Source organism: Salvelinus fontinalis, chromosome 5 (assembly GCF_029448725.1).
Source record: "Salvelinus fontinalis isolate EN_2023a chromosome 5, ASM2944872v1, whole genome shotgun sequence".
Taxonomy (NCBI): Eukaryota; Metazoa; Chordata; class Actinopteri; order Salmoniformes; family Salmonidae; genus Salvelinus; species Salvelinus fontinalis.
The window spans coordinates 3865046-3883590 of NC_074669.1; the positions used below are offsets into that span (position 1 = coordinate 3865046).

At 45.6% G+C, this 18545-nt stretch overlaps 1 protein-coding gene across 1 annotated transcript; it reads left to right on the top strand.

Annotated features, from left to right (window-relative positions):
- The first annotated feature begins 398 nt into the window (after positions 1–398).
- LOC129854826 (potassium/sodium hyperpolarization-activated cyclic nucleotide-gated channel 4-like) lies at positions 399–18147 on the top strand. Its single transcript, XM_055921967.1, has 6 exons — positions 399–551; positions 1093–1311; positions 5475–5621; positions 7504–7744; positions 8941–9105; positions 13665–18147. Exons 1-6 carry the CDS (start codon positions 399–401, stop codon positions 15296–15298), a joined length of 2559 nt encoding a protein of 852 aa, XP_055777942.1. The 3' UTR covers positions 15299–18147.
- Positions 18148–18545: the final 398 nt, after the last annotated feature.

Here is an 18545-nt window from a genome sequence, read left to right on the forward strand (position 1 = left end):
TTTTTTTAGGGATAAATAATAACACAAGGAATAAATACACAATGAGTAACGGTAGCTTGGTCATATACACTGGGAACCAGTACAGACTACGGCCACATAGCACCTACTGCACCCCCTACCTCACCCACTACTAATCCCACTACTAATCTCACTACTAATCTCACTACTAATTCCACTACTAATCTCACTACTAGCTAATTACATTGGAGGCAGCAGCAGCACAATTGTCAAACTGAAATTGTGCATTCGTTTAGTGTTTAGTAGTGTTTACACTGGCAAAATAATACAGTACATGTCTAGTTACTTAACTAGCTGCAGGTCCTGTTAATGTTTGTTATTCCACATTGCGTGGAGGACAATTAAGTGTTTAACTCATTCTAATCTCCTAGATTTTCCATATGACCTATGACCTGGCCAGTGCCATGGTGAGGATTGTGAACCTGATTGCTATGATGCTGCTGCTGTGTCACTGGGATGGATGTCTGCAGTTCCTGGTTCCCATGCTGCAGGAGTTCCCCTCTGACTGCTGGGTCACCAGGAACAAGATGGTGGTGAGTATACACGCACGCACGCACGCACACAGGCATGCACGCACACACTGGACTTCCAAATTTCCAGTGTTCCAAACATCCAGTGTTCCAGAAGTCCAGTGTTCCAAATGTCCAGTGTTCCAGAAGTTCAGTGTTCCAAACATCCAGTGTTCCAGAAGTCCAGTGTTCCAAATTTCCAGTGTTCCAAATTTCCAGTGTTCCAAACATCCAGTGTTCCAAATGTCCAGTGTTCCAAATGTCCAGTGTTCCAGAAGTCCAGTGTTCCAAATGTCCAGTGTTCCAGAAGTCTAGTGTTCCAAATGTCCAGTGTTCCAGAAGTCCAGTGTTCCAAATGTCCAGTGTTCCAAACATCCAGTGTTGCAGTGTTCCAAACATCCTGTGTTCCAGAACTGCAGTGTTCCAGAAGTCCAATGTTTCAAAAGTAATATTTATTACGTTGGCCTGTTCCTCCTGGAACGTAGTTAATTGGCAACATCTTTCCTTCTCTTCTCTCACTCTTCTTCTCATCTCCCATTCCCCTTCTCTCCTCTCCTTCCTACAGAATGACACGTGGGGCCAGCAGTACTCCTATGCCCTGTTCAAGGCTATGAGTCACATGCTGTGTATCGGGTACGGTATGTACCCTCCTGTCGGCCTGGCGGATGTGTGGCTCACCATACTCAGCATGATCGTGGGTGCCACCTGCTACGCCATGTTTGTAGGCCATGCAACCGCTCTCATCCAGTCACTGGACTCTTCCCGACGGCAGTACCAGGAGAAGGTGAGTGAATTAAGATCTGCTATCTCTGTTATAGCAGACAATTTTACAAATTGTATTGTATTCAAGGTTTAAAAAGGCTTCTGAAGTTTGTAATTTCCACTTAAAAATGTCAGACTTGATTTGCCATAATGAAAATGTATCAAACCCTATAAAAATGTAGATGAATTCTATTACACATAATAATTCACATTTCCTGTTGCTGCAGGATTATTTTCCTACTGTGAGAAGCAGGGTCAAATTAAGATGCATCTGTACTAGACTCTGAGTCCAAAGGTCTGTCCTTGCCTTCTCAGTAGTGAGAGCCTGGGGGCCAGAGTTGTAAACTGAAATCCCAATTTCAATTTTCCTCATTGCTTTTCTCCGAGGGCAATATGGAGCTACCGTCATATTAATTACACCAATCCAATCCTCTCAGATCTACACAAGTGCCTCGGTGTTTTGAAGCTACTGGTTGATTAGGGATCGGTCATACGGTATGTGCAGAGAGAAGGGCTTTTCAGACAGCTGTTGGTTGCTCTGGAACGATTCAGTGGGTGCACAGCATATAGCCTGCAGTCAGGAAATGGTCCATAACAGAGGGTCTATAAAATATAACAGGGAAAAAGTGCATGCTGGAAAAGTCGTAAAAGTTCAAGAAGATGAATTATGCAGCTTGCGTTCCAAAAAATTCAATTAAAAGTTTAACTTCAAGAGGAATGAACCTCCTAGGGATCAGGAGAGAGAGAGAAACACAGAGAGAGAAAAGAGAGAGAGAGAGAAACAGAGAGAGAGAGAAACAGAGAGAGAAACAGAGGGAGAAAGAGAGAGAGAAACAGAGAGAGACACAGAAAGATAAAAGAGAGAGAGAAACAGAGAGAGAGAGAGAAACAGAGAGAGAGAGAGAAACAGAGAGAGAGAGAGAAACAGAGAGAGAAAGAGAGAGAGAGAGAGAGAGAGAAAGAGAGAGAGAGAGAGAGAAACAGAGAGAGGGAAAGAGAGAGAGAAAGAGAGAGAGAGAAACAGAGAGAGGGAAAGAGAGAGAGGGAAAGAGAGAGAGAGAAAGAGAGAGAGAGAAAGAGAGAGAGAGAAAGAGAGAGAGGGAAAGAGAGAGAGAGAAAGAGAGAGAGAGAAAGAGAGAGAGGGAAAGAGAGAGAGAGAAACAGAGAGAGAGAGAAAGAGAGAGAGAGAAAGAGAGAGAGAGAGAAACAGAGAGAGAGAAACAGAGAGAAACAGAGAGAGAAAGAGAGAGAGGGAAAGAGAGAGAGAAAGAGAGAGAGGGAAAGAGAGAGAGAAAGAGAGAGAGAGAAACAGAGAGAGGGAAAGAGAGAGAGAGAAACAGAGAGAGAAAGAGAGAGAGAGAAACAGAGAGAGAAAGAGAGAGAGAAATGAAGAGGTGAAGGAGATACATAGGGAGAGGGATGGAGGGGAGAGAACGTGAGGAAGAGAGGAAAGGATGAGGAAACATCTTCTGTCGTCCACTTCTACTCTCCATAGGAAATGAACATACCTTCACTCTCCACGTAGCTTCACCGTCTGATAGGATGGACCTGGTAAAAAGTAGTGCACTATATAGGGAACAGGGTGCAATGGGCCCTGGTCAAGGACACCCTGTAAATGTGATGAACTACATGTTGACTGCTAACAACCGTATTAATTATATATTTTTTATTTATTTAACCTTTATTTAACTTGGCAAGTCAGTTAAGAACACATTCTTATTTACAATGACGGCCTACCAAAAGGCAAAAGGCCTCTTGTGGGGACGGGGGCTGGGATTAAAAATAAAAATATAGGACAAAACACACATCACGACAAGAGAGACAACACAACACTACATAAAGAGAAACCTAAGACAGCAGCACAACATGGCAGCAACACAACATGGTAGCAGCACAAAACATGGTACGAACGTTATCGGGCACAGACAACAGCACAAAAGGGCAAAAAGGTAGAGACAACAATACATGTGATGACCTACCTACTGACTGCTAACAACTGTATTAATGTGATGACCTACATGTTGACTGCTAACAACCGTATTACTGTGATGACCTACATGTTGACTGCTAACAACCGTATTAATGTGATGACCTACATGTTGACTGCTAACAACCGTATTAATGTGATGACCTACATGTTGACTGCTAACAACCGTATTAATGTGATGACCTACATGTTGACTGCTAACAACCGTATTAATGTGATGACCTACATGTTGACTGCTAACAACCGTATTACTGTGATGACCTACATGTTGACTGCTAACAACTGTATTACTGTGATGACCTACATGTTGACTGCTAACAACCGTATTACTGTGATGACCTACATGTTGACTGCTAACAACCGTATTACTGTGATGACCTACATGTTGACTGCTAACAACCGTATTACTGTGATGACCTACATGTTGACTGCTAACAACCGTATTACTGTGATGACCTACCTACTGACTGCTAACAACCGTATTACTGTGATGACCTACATGTTGACTGCTAACAACCGTATTACTGTGATGACCTACATGTTGACTGCTAACAACCGTATTACTGTGATGACCCTCATGTTGACTGCTAACAACCGTATTAATGTGATGACCTACATGTTGACTGCTAACAACCGTATTACTGTGATGACCTACCTACTGACTGCTAACAACCGTATTAATGTGATGACCTACATGTTGACTGCTAACAACCGTATTAATGTGATGACCTACATGTTGACTGCTAACAACCGTATTACTGTGATGACCCTCATGTTGACTGCTAACAACCGTATTAATGTGATGACCTACATGTTGACTGCTAACAACCGTATTACTGTGATGACCTACCTACTGACTGCTAACAACCGTATTAATGTGATGACCTACATGTTGACTGCTAACAACCGTATTAATGTGATGACCCTCATGTTGACTGCTAACAAACGTATTAATGTGATGGCCTACATGTTGACTGCTAACAACCGTGTTAATGTGATGACCTACATGTTGACTGCTAACAACCGTATTAATGTGATGACCTACATGTTGACTGCTAACAACCGTATTAATGTGATGACCTACATGTTGACTGCTGACAACCGTATTAATGTGATGACCTACATGTTGACTGTTGACAACCGTATTACTGTGATTACCCCGGGGAGATGATTTCTGCAGCGAGGACAGTTTGTGGAGATCACCATTCCATTACTTGGTGTTCAGACATCTCTCATAGAGCTGTCAGGAGGTTTATAAAGACAGTTATCTGTCAACCTATGAGAGCAATGATAAATTGCTTCTCTCTGGTACACTGAAACACTCAGACAATGCACTCTCAGGCTCAAAACACAAAGTGATAACATTACACTAATATAATAAACGACAACTGTTCATAATCCTGATGAGATTGAGACGGAAAGTCTCTCGCTCTGACTCGCTCTCGCTCTCTCTCGCTCTGACTCGCTCTCTCTCTCTCTCGCTCTGACTCGCTCTCTCTCGCTCTGACTCGCTCTCTCTCGCTCTGACTCGCTCTCGCTCTCTCTCGCTCTGACTCGCTCTGACTCGCTCTCTCTCGCTCTGACTCGCTCTCTCTCGCTCTGACTCGCTCTCTCTCGCTCTGACTCGCTCTCGCTCTCTCTCGCTCTGACTCGCTCTGACTCGCTCTCTCTCGCTCTGACTCGCTCTCGCTCTGACTCGCTCTCTCTCACTCTGACTCGCTCTCTCTCGCTCTGACTCTCTCTCGCTCTGACTCGCTCTCTCTCGCTCTGACTCGCTCTCTCTCGCTCTGACTCGCTCTCTCTCGCTCTGACTCTCTCTCGCTCTGACTCGCTCTCTCGCTCTCTCTCAATCTGTGGAGCCTCGACATCCCCGGTGTGCTGGAGGTTATTGTCATTGCATACGACAGACAGTATTTCTCCATGTGCCTGGAAATACTAGAACTGTCCTGTGGTCAAATGGCACGTTTATCACCTGTTTTAACACAGATCTGACAACGGTTTGACAGGTTGAATTTATCTGATAGTTAAAAGTAGTAGGCTGAGACATACATCTTTCTGTTCTTCCCGTTTCCGCCGTGGTCCTCAACACCACCCCTATCCTCTTAGTCTTCTACAGTATAAACAGGTGGAGAAGTACACGCCTTTCAATCAATCAATAAATCAATTAATCACCTAATCAATTATCGTTGTGTCTACAGTATAAACAGGTGGAGCAGTACATGTCCTTCCACAAGCTTCCTGCCGGCATGCGGCAGCGGGTCCATGACTACTACGAACATCGCTTCCAGGGCAAGATGTTTGACGAGGAGAGCATTCTGGGGGAGCTGAACGAACCGCTCAGAGAGGTCAGTGTGTGTCTCTGTGTGATCTCCACGTGACATCAGACCCGTTGTCACTATAGTAGTAATGACTGTTCCTGATTCTGGTTGAATCGTGTTTCAATCTCCATCAAGTGACACAATGTTCCCTTTATAGTGCACTACTTCTGAACAGGGCCCACAGGGCTCTGAGCTCTGGTCGAAAAAGTAGTACACTGTGTAGGGAACAGGGTGACATTTCTGATGCAGCCAATGACTGCGGTTATTTATAGTGATGGTAGGCCTGGAACTGAAACGGATAGCCAATGACTGCGGTTATTTATAATGATGGTAGGCCTGGAACTGAAACGGATAGCCAATGACTGTGGTTATTTATAATGATGGTAGGCCTGGAACTGAAACGGATAGCCAATGACTGCGGTTATTTATAATGATGGTAGGCCTGGAACTGAAACGGATAGCCAATGACTGCGGTTATTTATAGTGATGGTAGGCCTGGAACTGAAACGGATAGCCAATGACTGCGGTTATTTATAGTGATGGTAGGCCTGGAACTGAAACGGATAGCCAATGACTGCGGTTATTTATAGTGATGGTAGGCCTGGAACTGAAACGGATAGCCAATGACTGCGGTTATTTATAATGATGGTAGGCCTGGAACTGAAACGGATAGCCAATGACTGCGGTTATTTATAGTGATGGTAGGCCTGGAACTGAAACGGATAGCCAATGACTGCGGTTATTTATAATGATGGTAGGCCTGGAACTGAAACGGATAGCCAATGACTGCGGTTATTTATAGTGATGGTAGGCCTGGAACTGAAACGGATAGCCAATGACTGCGGTTATTTATAATGATGGTAGGCCTGGAACTGAAACGGATAGCCAATGACTGCGGTTATTTATAGTGATGGTAGGCCTGGAACTGAAACGGATAGCCAATGACTGCGGTTATTTATAATGATGGTAGGCCTGGAACTGAAACGGATAGCCAATGACTGCGGTTATTTATAATGATGGTAGGCCTGGAACTGAAACGGATAGCCAATGACTGCGGTTATTTATAGTGATGGTAGGCCTGGAACTGAAACGGATAGCCAATGACTGCGGTTATTTATAGTGATGGTAGGCCTGGAACTGAAACGGATAGCCAATGACTGCGGTTATTTATAGTGATGGTAGGCCTGGAACTGAAACGGATAGCCAATGACTGCGGTTATTTATAATGATGGTAGGCCTGGAACTGAAACGGATAGCGATGCCTTCATCTGATTAGCTAGTAGATAGCAAAAAAATGCTAGCTTTGTTGAGGGAGATTTCTGTTTGATATTCTGATTAGTAACCATTATCTGATTACTTAGCTGTAGCCTGTAGACTACTCTATGGCTATCCCAAATGGCACCCTATTCCCTATTTAGTGCACTACTTTTGACCAGGGCCCATAGCACCCTATTCCCTATTTAGTGCACTACTTTTCACCAGGGCCCATAGCACCCTATTCCCTATTTAGTGCACTACTTTTGACCAGGACCCATAGGGTAGGGCACTAAATAACCATTGGAGAACCTCTCACATTTAATGGTTCAGTCCACATGTAACAGTTCAGTCCAGACTCATTATTCAGTCCAGACTCAGTAATGACTCATTATTTATGAGTAGATCATCAGTCAGTCACAATTTACCCATGATACATTGCGGTTTTGATCCTCTGAAACACATCCTTTATAAGCCACTACTGAATGCATATCATGATATCACCAAGTATCTTGCTGGAGGCAGTGTCTGGAATCTTGTCCTATTATGAAAAAAAATGTTTTCCTTGATTTTTCCCTTTAGGGCACAAAATATTAGTGTTCATGTACTTAGAATTTAGTTTTTCTATTATATTACATATTTTCTGTCTTTGCAGGAGATTGTCAACTTCAACTGTCGTAAGCTGGTTGCTTCGATGCCTCTCTTCGCCAACGCCGACCCCAACTTTGTGACGTCAATGCTGACCAAGCTGCGTTTTGAGGTGTTCCAGCCTATGGATAATGTGGTTATGGAGGGCACCGTCGGCAGAAAGATGTACTTCATCCAACACGGGGTGGTCTGCGTCATCGCCAAGGGCACCAAGGAGACCAAGCTGTCTGACGGGTCCTACTTTGGAGGTAGGAAGGATGGATAAATACTGATCATCATTCGTGGTGGGTAAAGTACTGTAAGGAATAATACATTCAACACAAATTTAACCGCAAACATAATACATACGTTGAACGAGAGAGAGGGAGAGGGAGAGAGAGAGAGAGAGAGAGAGAGAGAGAGAGAGAGAGAGAGAGAGAGAGAAGAGAGAGAGAGAGAGAGAGAGAGAGAGAGAGAGAGAGAGAGAGAGAGAGAGAGAGAGAGAGAGAGAGAGGGAGAGAGAGAGAGGGAGAGAGAGGGAGAGAGAGAGAGAGAGAGAGAGAGAGAGAGAGAGAGAGAGAGAGAGAGAGAGAGAGAGAGAGAGAGAGAGAGAGAGAGAGAGAGAGAGAGAGAGAGAGAGAGAGAGAGAGAGGAGAGAGAGAGGAGAGAGAGAGAGAGAGAGAGAGAGAGAGAGAGAGAGAGAGAGAGAGAGAGAAGAGAGAGAGAGAGAGAGAGAGAGAGAGAGAGAGAGAGAGAGACGGAGACAGACGGAGACAGACGGAGACAGACGGAGACAGACGGAGACAGACGGAGACAGACGGAGACAGACGGAGACAGAGAGAGGGAGACAGAGAGAGGGAGACAGAGAGAGGGAGACAGAGAGAGGGAGACAGAGAGAGGGAGACAGAGAGAGGGAGACAGAGAGAGGGAGACAGAGAGAGGGAGACAGAGAGAGGGAGACAGAGAGAGAAAGTTCATATCCCACAATACGCCTATTTTCTCTACTATTTCCCCCTGATCTGGCTGTAGCAGGACAGATGAGGTCAGAACAAACCTCTAAGCTCTAAAATTGCATTAAGTGCTCCATCTGTGGAGTTAGTTCAGAAAACACTGCACTTTTTGTGTTTTATCATCTTCTGTTGATGAAATGATCATTTGTATGGCTCTCTGTCCTCTGGTGCATGACAGTACATAGAATGAACCCCAAAAATACAGACTGTGAGATAAAAAAAGAAACAAGGCCTTTCATAATGAGAATATCAGCCATTTTGTAACATTTAATTGTGGGGGAAAAAATATTCATAATGTATTGTGTTTACCCCTTTTACATGGCAATAGGGTGTGTTAGTGCTTCTCTCCTTTATCCTAAATATAATTCTATATTTAACATACATGTGGAGGAATTAACAAAAGCGGTCTGTTGACAATCTATTCTATAGTTGAATCATTCTTCCATTCCCTGCAGAGATCTGCCTGCTGACTCGAGGCAGAAGAACGGCCAGTGTTCGCGCTGAGACCTACTGCCGTCTGTACTCTCTGTCTGTGGACAACTTTAACGAGGTCCTGGAGGAGTACCCCATGATGAGACGGGCCTTCGAGACCGTGGCTCTGGACCGGCTGGACCGCATAGGTGACAACTTTACAGTACAGTCGAAAGAGGGGCCATCAACCTGGGATTGGTTTCCCTTCGTAGCTAAAAGTAGTATGATATTCCTCTCAACAACCCAACACAATTTATAAAATGAAGCATATTGCTGTTTGGGTCAGTGAAAATACACAACGTGCTATCAGAAAAAAAAGACTTTGGGAAAATCAGTGTGAGAGTCTTAGAGCAGGTCTACTGTACAGGCTATTTCTGTACTGTTTCACATTTACCTATTAGTCCCTTAGCAGACACTCTTATCCAGAGCCACTAACAGTAGTGAGTCATTTAGCAGACTCTCTTATCCAGAGCCACTTACAGTAGTGAGTCATTTAGCAGACTCTCTTATCCAGAGACACTTACAGTAGTGAGTCATTTAGCAGACACTCTTATCCAGAGCCACTAACAGTAGTGAATCATTTAGCAGACTCTCTTATCCAGAGACACTAACAGTAGTGAGTCATTTAGCAGACTCTCTTATCCAGAGACACTAACAGTAGTGAGTCATTTAGCAGACTCTCATATCCAGAGACACTAACAGTAGTGAGTCATTTAGCAGACTCTCTTATCCAGAGCCACTAACAGTAGTGAATCATTTAGCAGACTCTCTTATCCAGAGCCACTAACAGTAGTGAGTCATTTAGCAGACTCTTATCCAGAGCCACTAACAGTAGTGTGTCATTTAGCAGACTCTCTTATCCAGAGCCACTAATAGTAGTGAGTCATTTAGCAGACTCTCTTATCCAGAGACACTACAGTGGTGAGTCATTTAGCAGACACTCTTATCCAGAGACACTTACAGTAGTGAGTCATTTAGCAGACTCTCTTATCCAGAGCCACTTACAGTAGTGAGAGCCACTTACAGTAGTGAGTCATTTAGCAGACTCTCTTATCCAGAGACACTTACAGTAGTGAGAGCCACTTACAGTAGTGAGAGCCACTTACAGTAGTGAGTCATTTAGCAGACACTCTTATCCAGAGCCACTAACAGTAGTGAGTCATTTAGCAGACTCTCTTATCCAGAGCCACTAACAGTAGTGAGTCATTTAGCAGACTCTCTTATCCAGAGCCACTAACAGTAGTGAGTCATTTAGCAGACTCTCTTATCCAGAGCCACTAACAGTAGTGAGTCATTTAGCAGACTCTCTTATCCAGAGCCACTAACAGTAGTGAGTCATTTAGCAGACTCTCTTATCCAGAGACACTACAGTAGTGAGTCATTTAGCAGACTCTCTTATCCAGAGACACTACAGTAGTGAGTCATTTAGCAGACTCTTATCCTGAGACACTTACAGTAGTGAGTCATTTAGCAGACTCTCTTATCCAGAGACACTACAGTAGTGAGTCATTTAGCAGACTCTTATCCTGAGACACTTACAGTAGTGAGTCATTTAGCAGACTCTCTTATCCAGAGACAGTACAGTAGTGAGTCATTTAGCAGACTCTCTTATCCAGAGACACTACAGTAGTGAGTCATTTAGCAGACTCTTATCCTGAGACACTTACAGTAGTGAGTCATTTAGCAGACTCTTATCCAGAGACACTTACAGTAGTGAGTCATTTAGCAGACTCTCTTATCCAGAGCCACTAACAGTAGTGAGTCATTTAGCAGACTCTCTTATCCAGAGACACTACAGTAGTGAGTCATTTAGCAGACTCTTATCCTGAGACACTTACAGTAGTGAGTCATTTAGCAGACTCTTATCCAGAGACACTTACAGTAGTGAGTCATTTAGCAGACTCTCTTATCCAGAGCCACTTACAGTAGTGAGTCATTTAGCAGACTCTCTTATCCAGAGCCACTTACAGTAGTGAGTCATTTAGCAGACTCTTATCCTGAGACACTTACAGTAGTGAGTCATTTAGCAGACTCTTATCCAGAGACACTTACAGTAGTGAGTCATTTAGCAGACTCTTATCCAGAGACACTTACAATAGTGAGTCATTTAGCAGAGGGGGGTTGTAGGGAGATTAGTATTGATCAGAGAGCTGGAGGGGGGTTATAGTGAGATTAGTATTGATCAGAGACCTGGAGGGGGGTTGTAGGGAGATTAGTATTGATCAGAGACCTGGAGGGGGGTTGTAGGGAGATTAGTATTGATCAGAGACCTAGAGGGGGGTTGTAGGGAGATTAGTATTGATCAGAGACCTGGAGGGGGATGTAGTGAGGTTAGTATTGATCAGAGACCTGGAGGGGGGTTGTAGTGAGATTAATATTGATCAGAGGCCTGGAGGGGGTTGTAGTGAGATTAATATTGATCAGAGACCTGGAGGGGGTTGTAGGGAGATTAGTATTGATCAGAGACCTGGAGGGGGGTTGTAGGGAGATTAGTATTGATCAGAGACCTGGAGGGGGGTTGTAGTGAGATTAGTATTGATCAGAGACCTGGAGGGGGGTTGTAGTGAGATTAGTATTGATCAGAGACCTGGAGGGGGTTGTAGGGAGATTAGTATTGATCAGACCTGGAGGGGGGTTGTAGGGAGATTAGTATTGATCAGAGGCCTGGAGGGGGGTTGTAGTGAGATTAATATTGATCAGAGACCTGGAGGGGGGTTGTAGTGAGATTAGTATTGATCAGAGACCTGGAGGGGGGTTGTAGTGAGATTAATATTGATCAGAGACCTGGAGGGGGTTGTAGTGAGATTAATATTGATCAGAGACCTGGAGGGGGGTTGTAGTGAGATTAGTATTGATCAGAGGCCTGGAGGGGGGTTGTAGTGAGATTAATATTGATCAGAGACCTGGAGGGGGGTTGTAGTGAGATTAGTATTGATCAGAGACCTGGAGGGGGGTTGTAGGGAGATTAGTATTGATCAGAGGCCTGGAGGGGGGTTGTAGTGAGATTAGTATTGATCAGAGGCCTGGAGGGGGTTGTAGTGAGATTAATATTGATCAGAGACCTGGAGGGGGGTTGTAGTGAGATTAGTATTGATCAGAGACCTGGAGGGGGGTTGTAGTGAGATTAGTATTGATCAGAGACCTGGAGGGGGGTTGTAGTGAGATTAGTATTGATCAGAGACCTGGAGGGGGGTTGTAGTGAGATTAGTATTGATCAGAGACCTGGAGGGGGGTTGTAGGGAGATTAGTATTGATCAGAGACCTGGAGGGGGTTGTAGTGAGATTAATATTGATCAGAGACCTGGAGGGGGTTGTAGTGAGATTAGTATTGATCAGAGGCCTGGAGGGGGTTGTAGTGAGATTAATATTGATCAGAGACCTGGAGGGGGGTTGTAGTGAGATTAGTATTGATCAGAGACCTGGAGGGGGGTTGTAGTGAGATTAGTAGGAGAACAGTCTTTAGTAAAGAGTAGGTCAAGTGTAGTGCTTAATGTCCTTAGGGTGGTGGACCATTCTTGAAACAAACTGGAAACTGTTGAGCCTGAATCGCCCAGCAGCGTTCCAGTTCTTGACTCAAACCGGTGCGCCTTGCACCGACTACCATAACCCGTTCAAAGGCAGTTCAATCTTTGTCTTGCCCAAAAACACAAAAAATATATATGTATCAAGAAATACGTGCTCTGAATGGCACACGTCTCAATTGTCTCGAGGCTTAAAATCCTTCTTTAACCCGTCTCCTCCCCTTCATCTACACTGATTGAAGTGGATTTAACAAGTGACATCAATAAGGGATCATAGCTTTCACCTGGATTTACCTGGTCAGTCTATGTCATGGAAAGAGCAGGTGTTCTTAATGTTTTGTATACCACAGGAGGTTGGTGGCACCTTAATTAGGGAGGACAGGCTCGTTGTAACGGCTGGAGCGGAATCAGTGGAATAGTATCAAATACACCAAACACATGGTTTCCATGGTTTCCAGGTGTTTGATGCCATTCCATTTGCTCCGTTCCAGCCTTTATCATGAGCTGTCCTCCCCCCACCAGCCTCCACTGTTGTATACTCAGTGTAGTTGCCAAAGCTACAAAAGAAGCAACATGAGATCTGAAAATAACTAGGTAAGAGCACTCATTAGTTTACACACCTGGTAAGCTACTGGGAAGACAGACAGCACTTGAAGTAAATGGCCCCAGCAAGCAAAACAAACAGTACTAGACCACAACAGATAAAAACAAACATGATACTAATCCCTCCTGGAGATAACAGGTGTCCTCTAGCTATAGAATGAACCAAATGCATGTGAATTAGAACCTGGAAGGATTTGAACTGGCTGAATATGTGAAAAGAAAAGTGTGAGAATTCAAGTTGGCGATCTCTTGGCACATTTGACCGTTTTTAACTTCAGAAAGGGGGAACGTTACCGTATATCTCACTGCCCTGAGGTGAAAGCATTGTGTTAAAAAGACCCTCATTTAGCTGTGGTTTAATGTATAACAAGCAGGGTTTAATATAGCCTTACCAGCAGGACTCTCTCTTGTTCTGGTTCTAATATGACAGCAACACCCGAAGATGACTGCAACAGTCGACTTCAGGTCATAAAATCTGCTCTCTGGGTGCTTTAGGAGGTATAGACTGTACAAGACAGACCCTAACTCTAACCCCAACCCCTTGCCTTTCCTCACATACTACTACTCTCTCTTCTTCTCTACAGGAAAGAGGAACTCTATGCTCCAACACAAAGTCGCCCAGAACTCAGGAGCTGTGAACCTCCAGGAGAATGAGATCATCCAGAGGATCGTACAGCATGACCGCGACATGGCTATCCAGAGCAACATCTCTCCCCCGTCCCTGGACCTTCCATCCTCCACCTCAGGGGTCATCTGGGCTCCCCTGGTCCAGGGCCCCTTCCAGGCCGCTGCAGCCACCACATCCCTGGCTTTGGCCTTCTCCCACTCCCAGCTCCAAGCCCAGCTCCCTCCCATCCTCTTCCACCATCCTCTCCCCGTCTCCAGGTCGTTCAAGGATCCAGGAGACCACCATTTGGAGAGGGGCGTGTTTGTGGGCGTGTCTGCAGCTGGAGGTATGGGCGTTCCCGGCTGTGGCTCCGGGGCTGCATCTCCGGCCGGTTCTGTGAAGTTCCGTTCTGGAGTGGACACTCCGATATTAGCCTCGTTTCGGGCGCAACATCTAGTCTCCACCTCCTCCTCCATATCTCCTCTGTCACCTATGACCTCCATGTACCAGCCCACCACCACCACCAACTTCCAGGCCCAGCCCAGCGGAGGCTTTCCCTTCCCCTTGGGCCAGGCCTCAATCCAGGGGTATCCGTCCTCCTCCTCCTGCGCGGCCCAGCTCCACCACCACCACCACCCGTACAGCCCACCAAGTTCCCACCAGCAGGGGGCATCAGGGAGACCCACCATGGACTCGGGAAGATTCTCAGCCCTCTCTGGTTCCACCCTAAGCCCTCTCATCGGTAGCTCTGTCAGCCCCATCCTGAGCCAGCTACAGCAACACGACTCCTCTTCCTCTCACGCTACCAGCTCTCAGCACGTCCAGAGGGGGATGGGCTCTGGTGAACATCAGGAGAGAGCAGGCCACCTCCTCCCCCCACACTCCCACTGTTCCTACGCCAGCACCAGCCCTAGCTACACCACCCAACACCACTGCTCCAGTGGGTTTCTATCTATACCTATCCCACAACAGGCCAGCCTTGGAGGTGGTGGAGCCTCATCCTCCCTGGTGCATCACAGTCTGGCGGGTCTGCAGTCCAGCCTCCACCCCACCCTGCACTCTGGCCTCCACCCCGGCCTCCACGCCGGCCTCCTCCCTCAGGTTCTCCCGGTGGACTCTGCCCATTCTTCCCACTCTGCCCTAGCCTCGCTGGCCCAGTACGGATCAAGGGATGGCTCCCCGTCCTGCACCCCACCGGTGGCACCCAGCCCCACCATCCAGAGCCCACTGACAGGAAGGACGATGCTTCACCATCATCATCACAGCCAACTCAGCCATCTCAGCCAGCTCCACAGCCAACCCTCCAGCGCCATGGGCTCTCACAGTTCCCTCACCCCACAGACGCCGTGCCCCGCTAGGGTAGACGGAAGGGGGCAGAGGGCAGAGTCCTTAGTGGATCTCTTCACCCAGGATGTCAGGACTATCTCCACTGTTTCCACCTCTGGCTCAGGCAGCTACCTGCCCCAAGAAGGGTCTCTAACCAGACCGTCTCTCTCCATACCTTCAGGGGGGTCTGGTTCTTCTCACTTCTCCTCTCCTCCCATGGCAGAGGGTAGCAGTAATAAACTCCCACGTCACACCTCTGAGTCACTACACTCCCTCGGGATCTGAACTTCCAACTCCTGTGAACCAAGGAGCACCGACCTCTTCGCATCCCAACCCCAGTCTCCCTGCTACCCCGGCCAAGACATCCGAGGCAGAGTACAGACTCTCCAAACTCCCCTCCAACCTGTGAGGTTTTAACACACCCTCCTGCGATGTCTAAACTATGGAGAAATTGTCTTCGGTATTGGCATTGTGTTTTTTAATCGCTAGTGTAGGTTTTTTAATTCTAGGAGGGTGTGAATGAGTGCATATCCATATTGGAGGAAAAAAAAACTTAGAACAGAGATGTATTTTTAATGCAGAGTGAATGACCTAATGTAAAAAGGACAGAGTTCCCAGCGGGCGAAACCAGTTCTGGTTGTAAACGAGTGGTAACGACGTCATTTCAGCCATCTTTGCCCGCTGGGTTAAGTATTTTTCTACAGTACAATGTTACTACTGTACTATGTTGAATGTGGAGGTACTGTACCAATATGGATTGTTTGATAATGTTAAACTACAAGAAAGTATACTGATCAATTTCCAAACATGTACAATATGTATTGTAGCCTATATCCTCACATTGTAATTTTGTCTTAAGGTATTTGTTTAGAAGCTGTTGTTCAGACATACACTATATATACAAAAGTATGTGGACACCCCTTCAAATGAGTGAATTTGGCTATTTCAGCCACACCTGTTGTGGACAGGTGTATAAAATCGAGCACAAAGCTATGCAATCTCTATAGACAAACATTGGCAGTAGAATGGCCCGTACTGAAGAGCTCAGTGACTTTCAACATGCCATCTTTCCAACCAGTCAGTCAAATTTCTGCCCTGCTAGAGCTTCCCCGGTCAACTGTAAGTGCTGTTATTGTGAAGTGGAAAGGTCTAGGAGCAACAATGCCTCAGCCGCAAAGTGGTAGACCACACAAGCTCACAGAACGGGACCGCCGAGTGCTGAAGCGCGTAGCGCGTACAAATCATCAGTCCTCGGTTGCAACACTCACTGCCGAGTTCCAAACTGCCTCTGGAAGCAACGTCAGCACAAGAACTGTTCGTTGGGAGCTTCATTAAATGTGTTTCCATGGCCGAGCACCTGCACACAAGCCTAAGATCACCATGTGCAGTGCCAAGCGTCGACTGGAGCGGTGTAAAACTCACCACCATTGGACTTTGGAGCAGTGGAAACGCGTTCTCTGAAGTGACGAATCACGCTTCACCATCTGGCAATCCGACGGACAAATCTGGGTTTGGCAGGTGTCCACATACTTTTGATGATGTAGTGTATTTATCTAACATTTTACCCTATAGAGATTATTTTTAAATTCAGAATAACCAACAATATTTTTCCTTTTTTTAAATATGATTTTACTTTCTCAGTGTATTGTGATAACATGTTGTGGAGGTGTGATGAACGTGACCCAAAGAGACCTGATATCAAGAACTTTTGACTGAACTGCACTTTGTTTTTGTAATTTCAGAGATTAACTGAAAGAAGTCGATGGTCTTGTCTTCCACTATCTTGTTTCAGCCATATTGGACAGATCCTTGTGTATGTTTTCTATTAATATTTACGCTTACATACTATATAAAACATATATTTTTTGCTAGCCTAGTTATCAAACATATTATTTTATCAAAACACATCAAATCAAATCAAATGTATTTATATAGCCCTTCTTACATCAGCTGATATCTCAAAGTGCTGTACAGAAACCCAGCCTAAAACCCCAAACAGCAAGCAATGCAGGTGTAGAAGCACGGTGGCTAGGAAAAACTCCCTAGAAAGGCCAAAACCTAGGAAGAAACCTAGAGAGGAACCAGGCTATGAGGGGTGGCCAGTCCTCTTCTGGCTGTGCCGGGTGGAGATTATAACAGAACATGGCCAAGATGTTTAAATGTTCATAAATGACCAGCATGGTCAAATAATAATAATCACAGTAGTTGTCGAAGGGTGCAGCAAGTCAGCACCTCAGGACTAAATGTCAGTTGACTTTTCTCAGCCGATCATTGAAACATGAATGTATTAAGACATGAATGTATGTTTTTGACAAACGACTGGATTTTAAAGTAACAGTTTGGAAATGAATACAGTAAACCTTGTGAGAATACAGTAAGCCTTGTGAGAATATAGTAAGCCTTGTGAGAATACAGTAAACCTTGTGAGAATACAGTAAACCTTGTGAGAATAGAGGGGGGGAAAAGCTTAAAACAAAAATGAAATGTTAACTCATTAGCTATTGATAGTCTGTCATGTTTCCTGCAAGGCACTTCCTCTGCCTACACACAGGGCTCTAAATTGTCATTTTTCATTGGTAGCAATGGTGCCCCCAACTTAAAAAAAGTTAATTAAATTAAGGAGCACCAGAAACACACGCACCTCTTCAGTCAGCCAGTCACTGAGCACAGACATTCAGTCAGCCAGTCACTGAGCACAGACATTCAGTCCTTAGGGAGAACAGGCCAAAGCAAACACGCGCTTTCCCCCGACCTTGGCCGACATGGCAGTGAAAGCTTGTTGACAGAGATGTACTGCGCACAGTTTCCAAGCCATTCTCTTCTTCTTTTAACGACTCCTACCATTGCAGTATGAACATCAGTCACATAATGATGACCTTGTTTCCCCTATGGACACATCCAACTGAGGTCTGTGTGTTTGGTGTAATGACTGTACTGGACACAACCTGTGTGTGGGTATACAGAAAGTACAGAGAGAGGCACAGTGAATTGAATTGCAACTCTTCGTCCGTAACAACATGGATAGACGGGTAAATGAGGTGTTCGCCAGACCTAAACACAAGATAAACCGGAGATAGTGGTTTGTTCATGAGCCACCAAACAGAAGAGAACGGACTGAAACTTGGAGGGACTGCCTGGACTTGTCCCCCCCCCCCCCCCCCAAAAAAGCCTCTAGCCCATCGGTATGTTTGACCTGCTATCTCTGGGCCCTCAGTGTTACAGCTTGGTATGTTTGACCTGCTATCTCTGGGCCCTCAGTGTTACAGCTTGGTAAGTTTGACCTGCTAACTCTGGGCCCTCAGTGTTACAGCTTGGTAAGTTTGACCTGCTAACTCTGGGCCCTCAGTGTTACAGCTTGGTAAGTTTGACCTGCTAACTCTGGGCCCTCAGTGTTAGAGCTTGGTAAGTTTGACCTGCTAACTCTGGGCCCTCAGTGTTACAGCTTGGTGAGGTTGACCTGCTAATAAGCATTTTTCTACGGCTGGCCATGCTTTCCACCTGGCTACCCCTACCCCGGTCAACAGCACTGCAC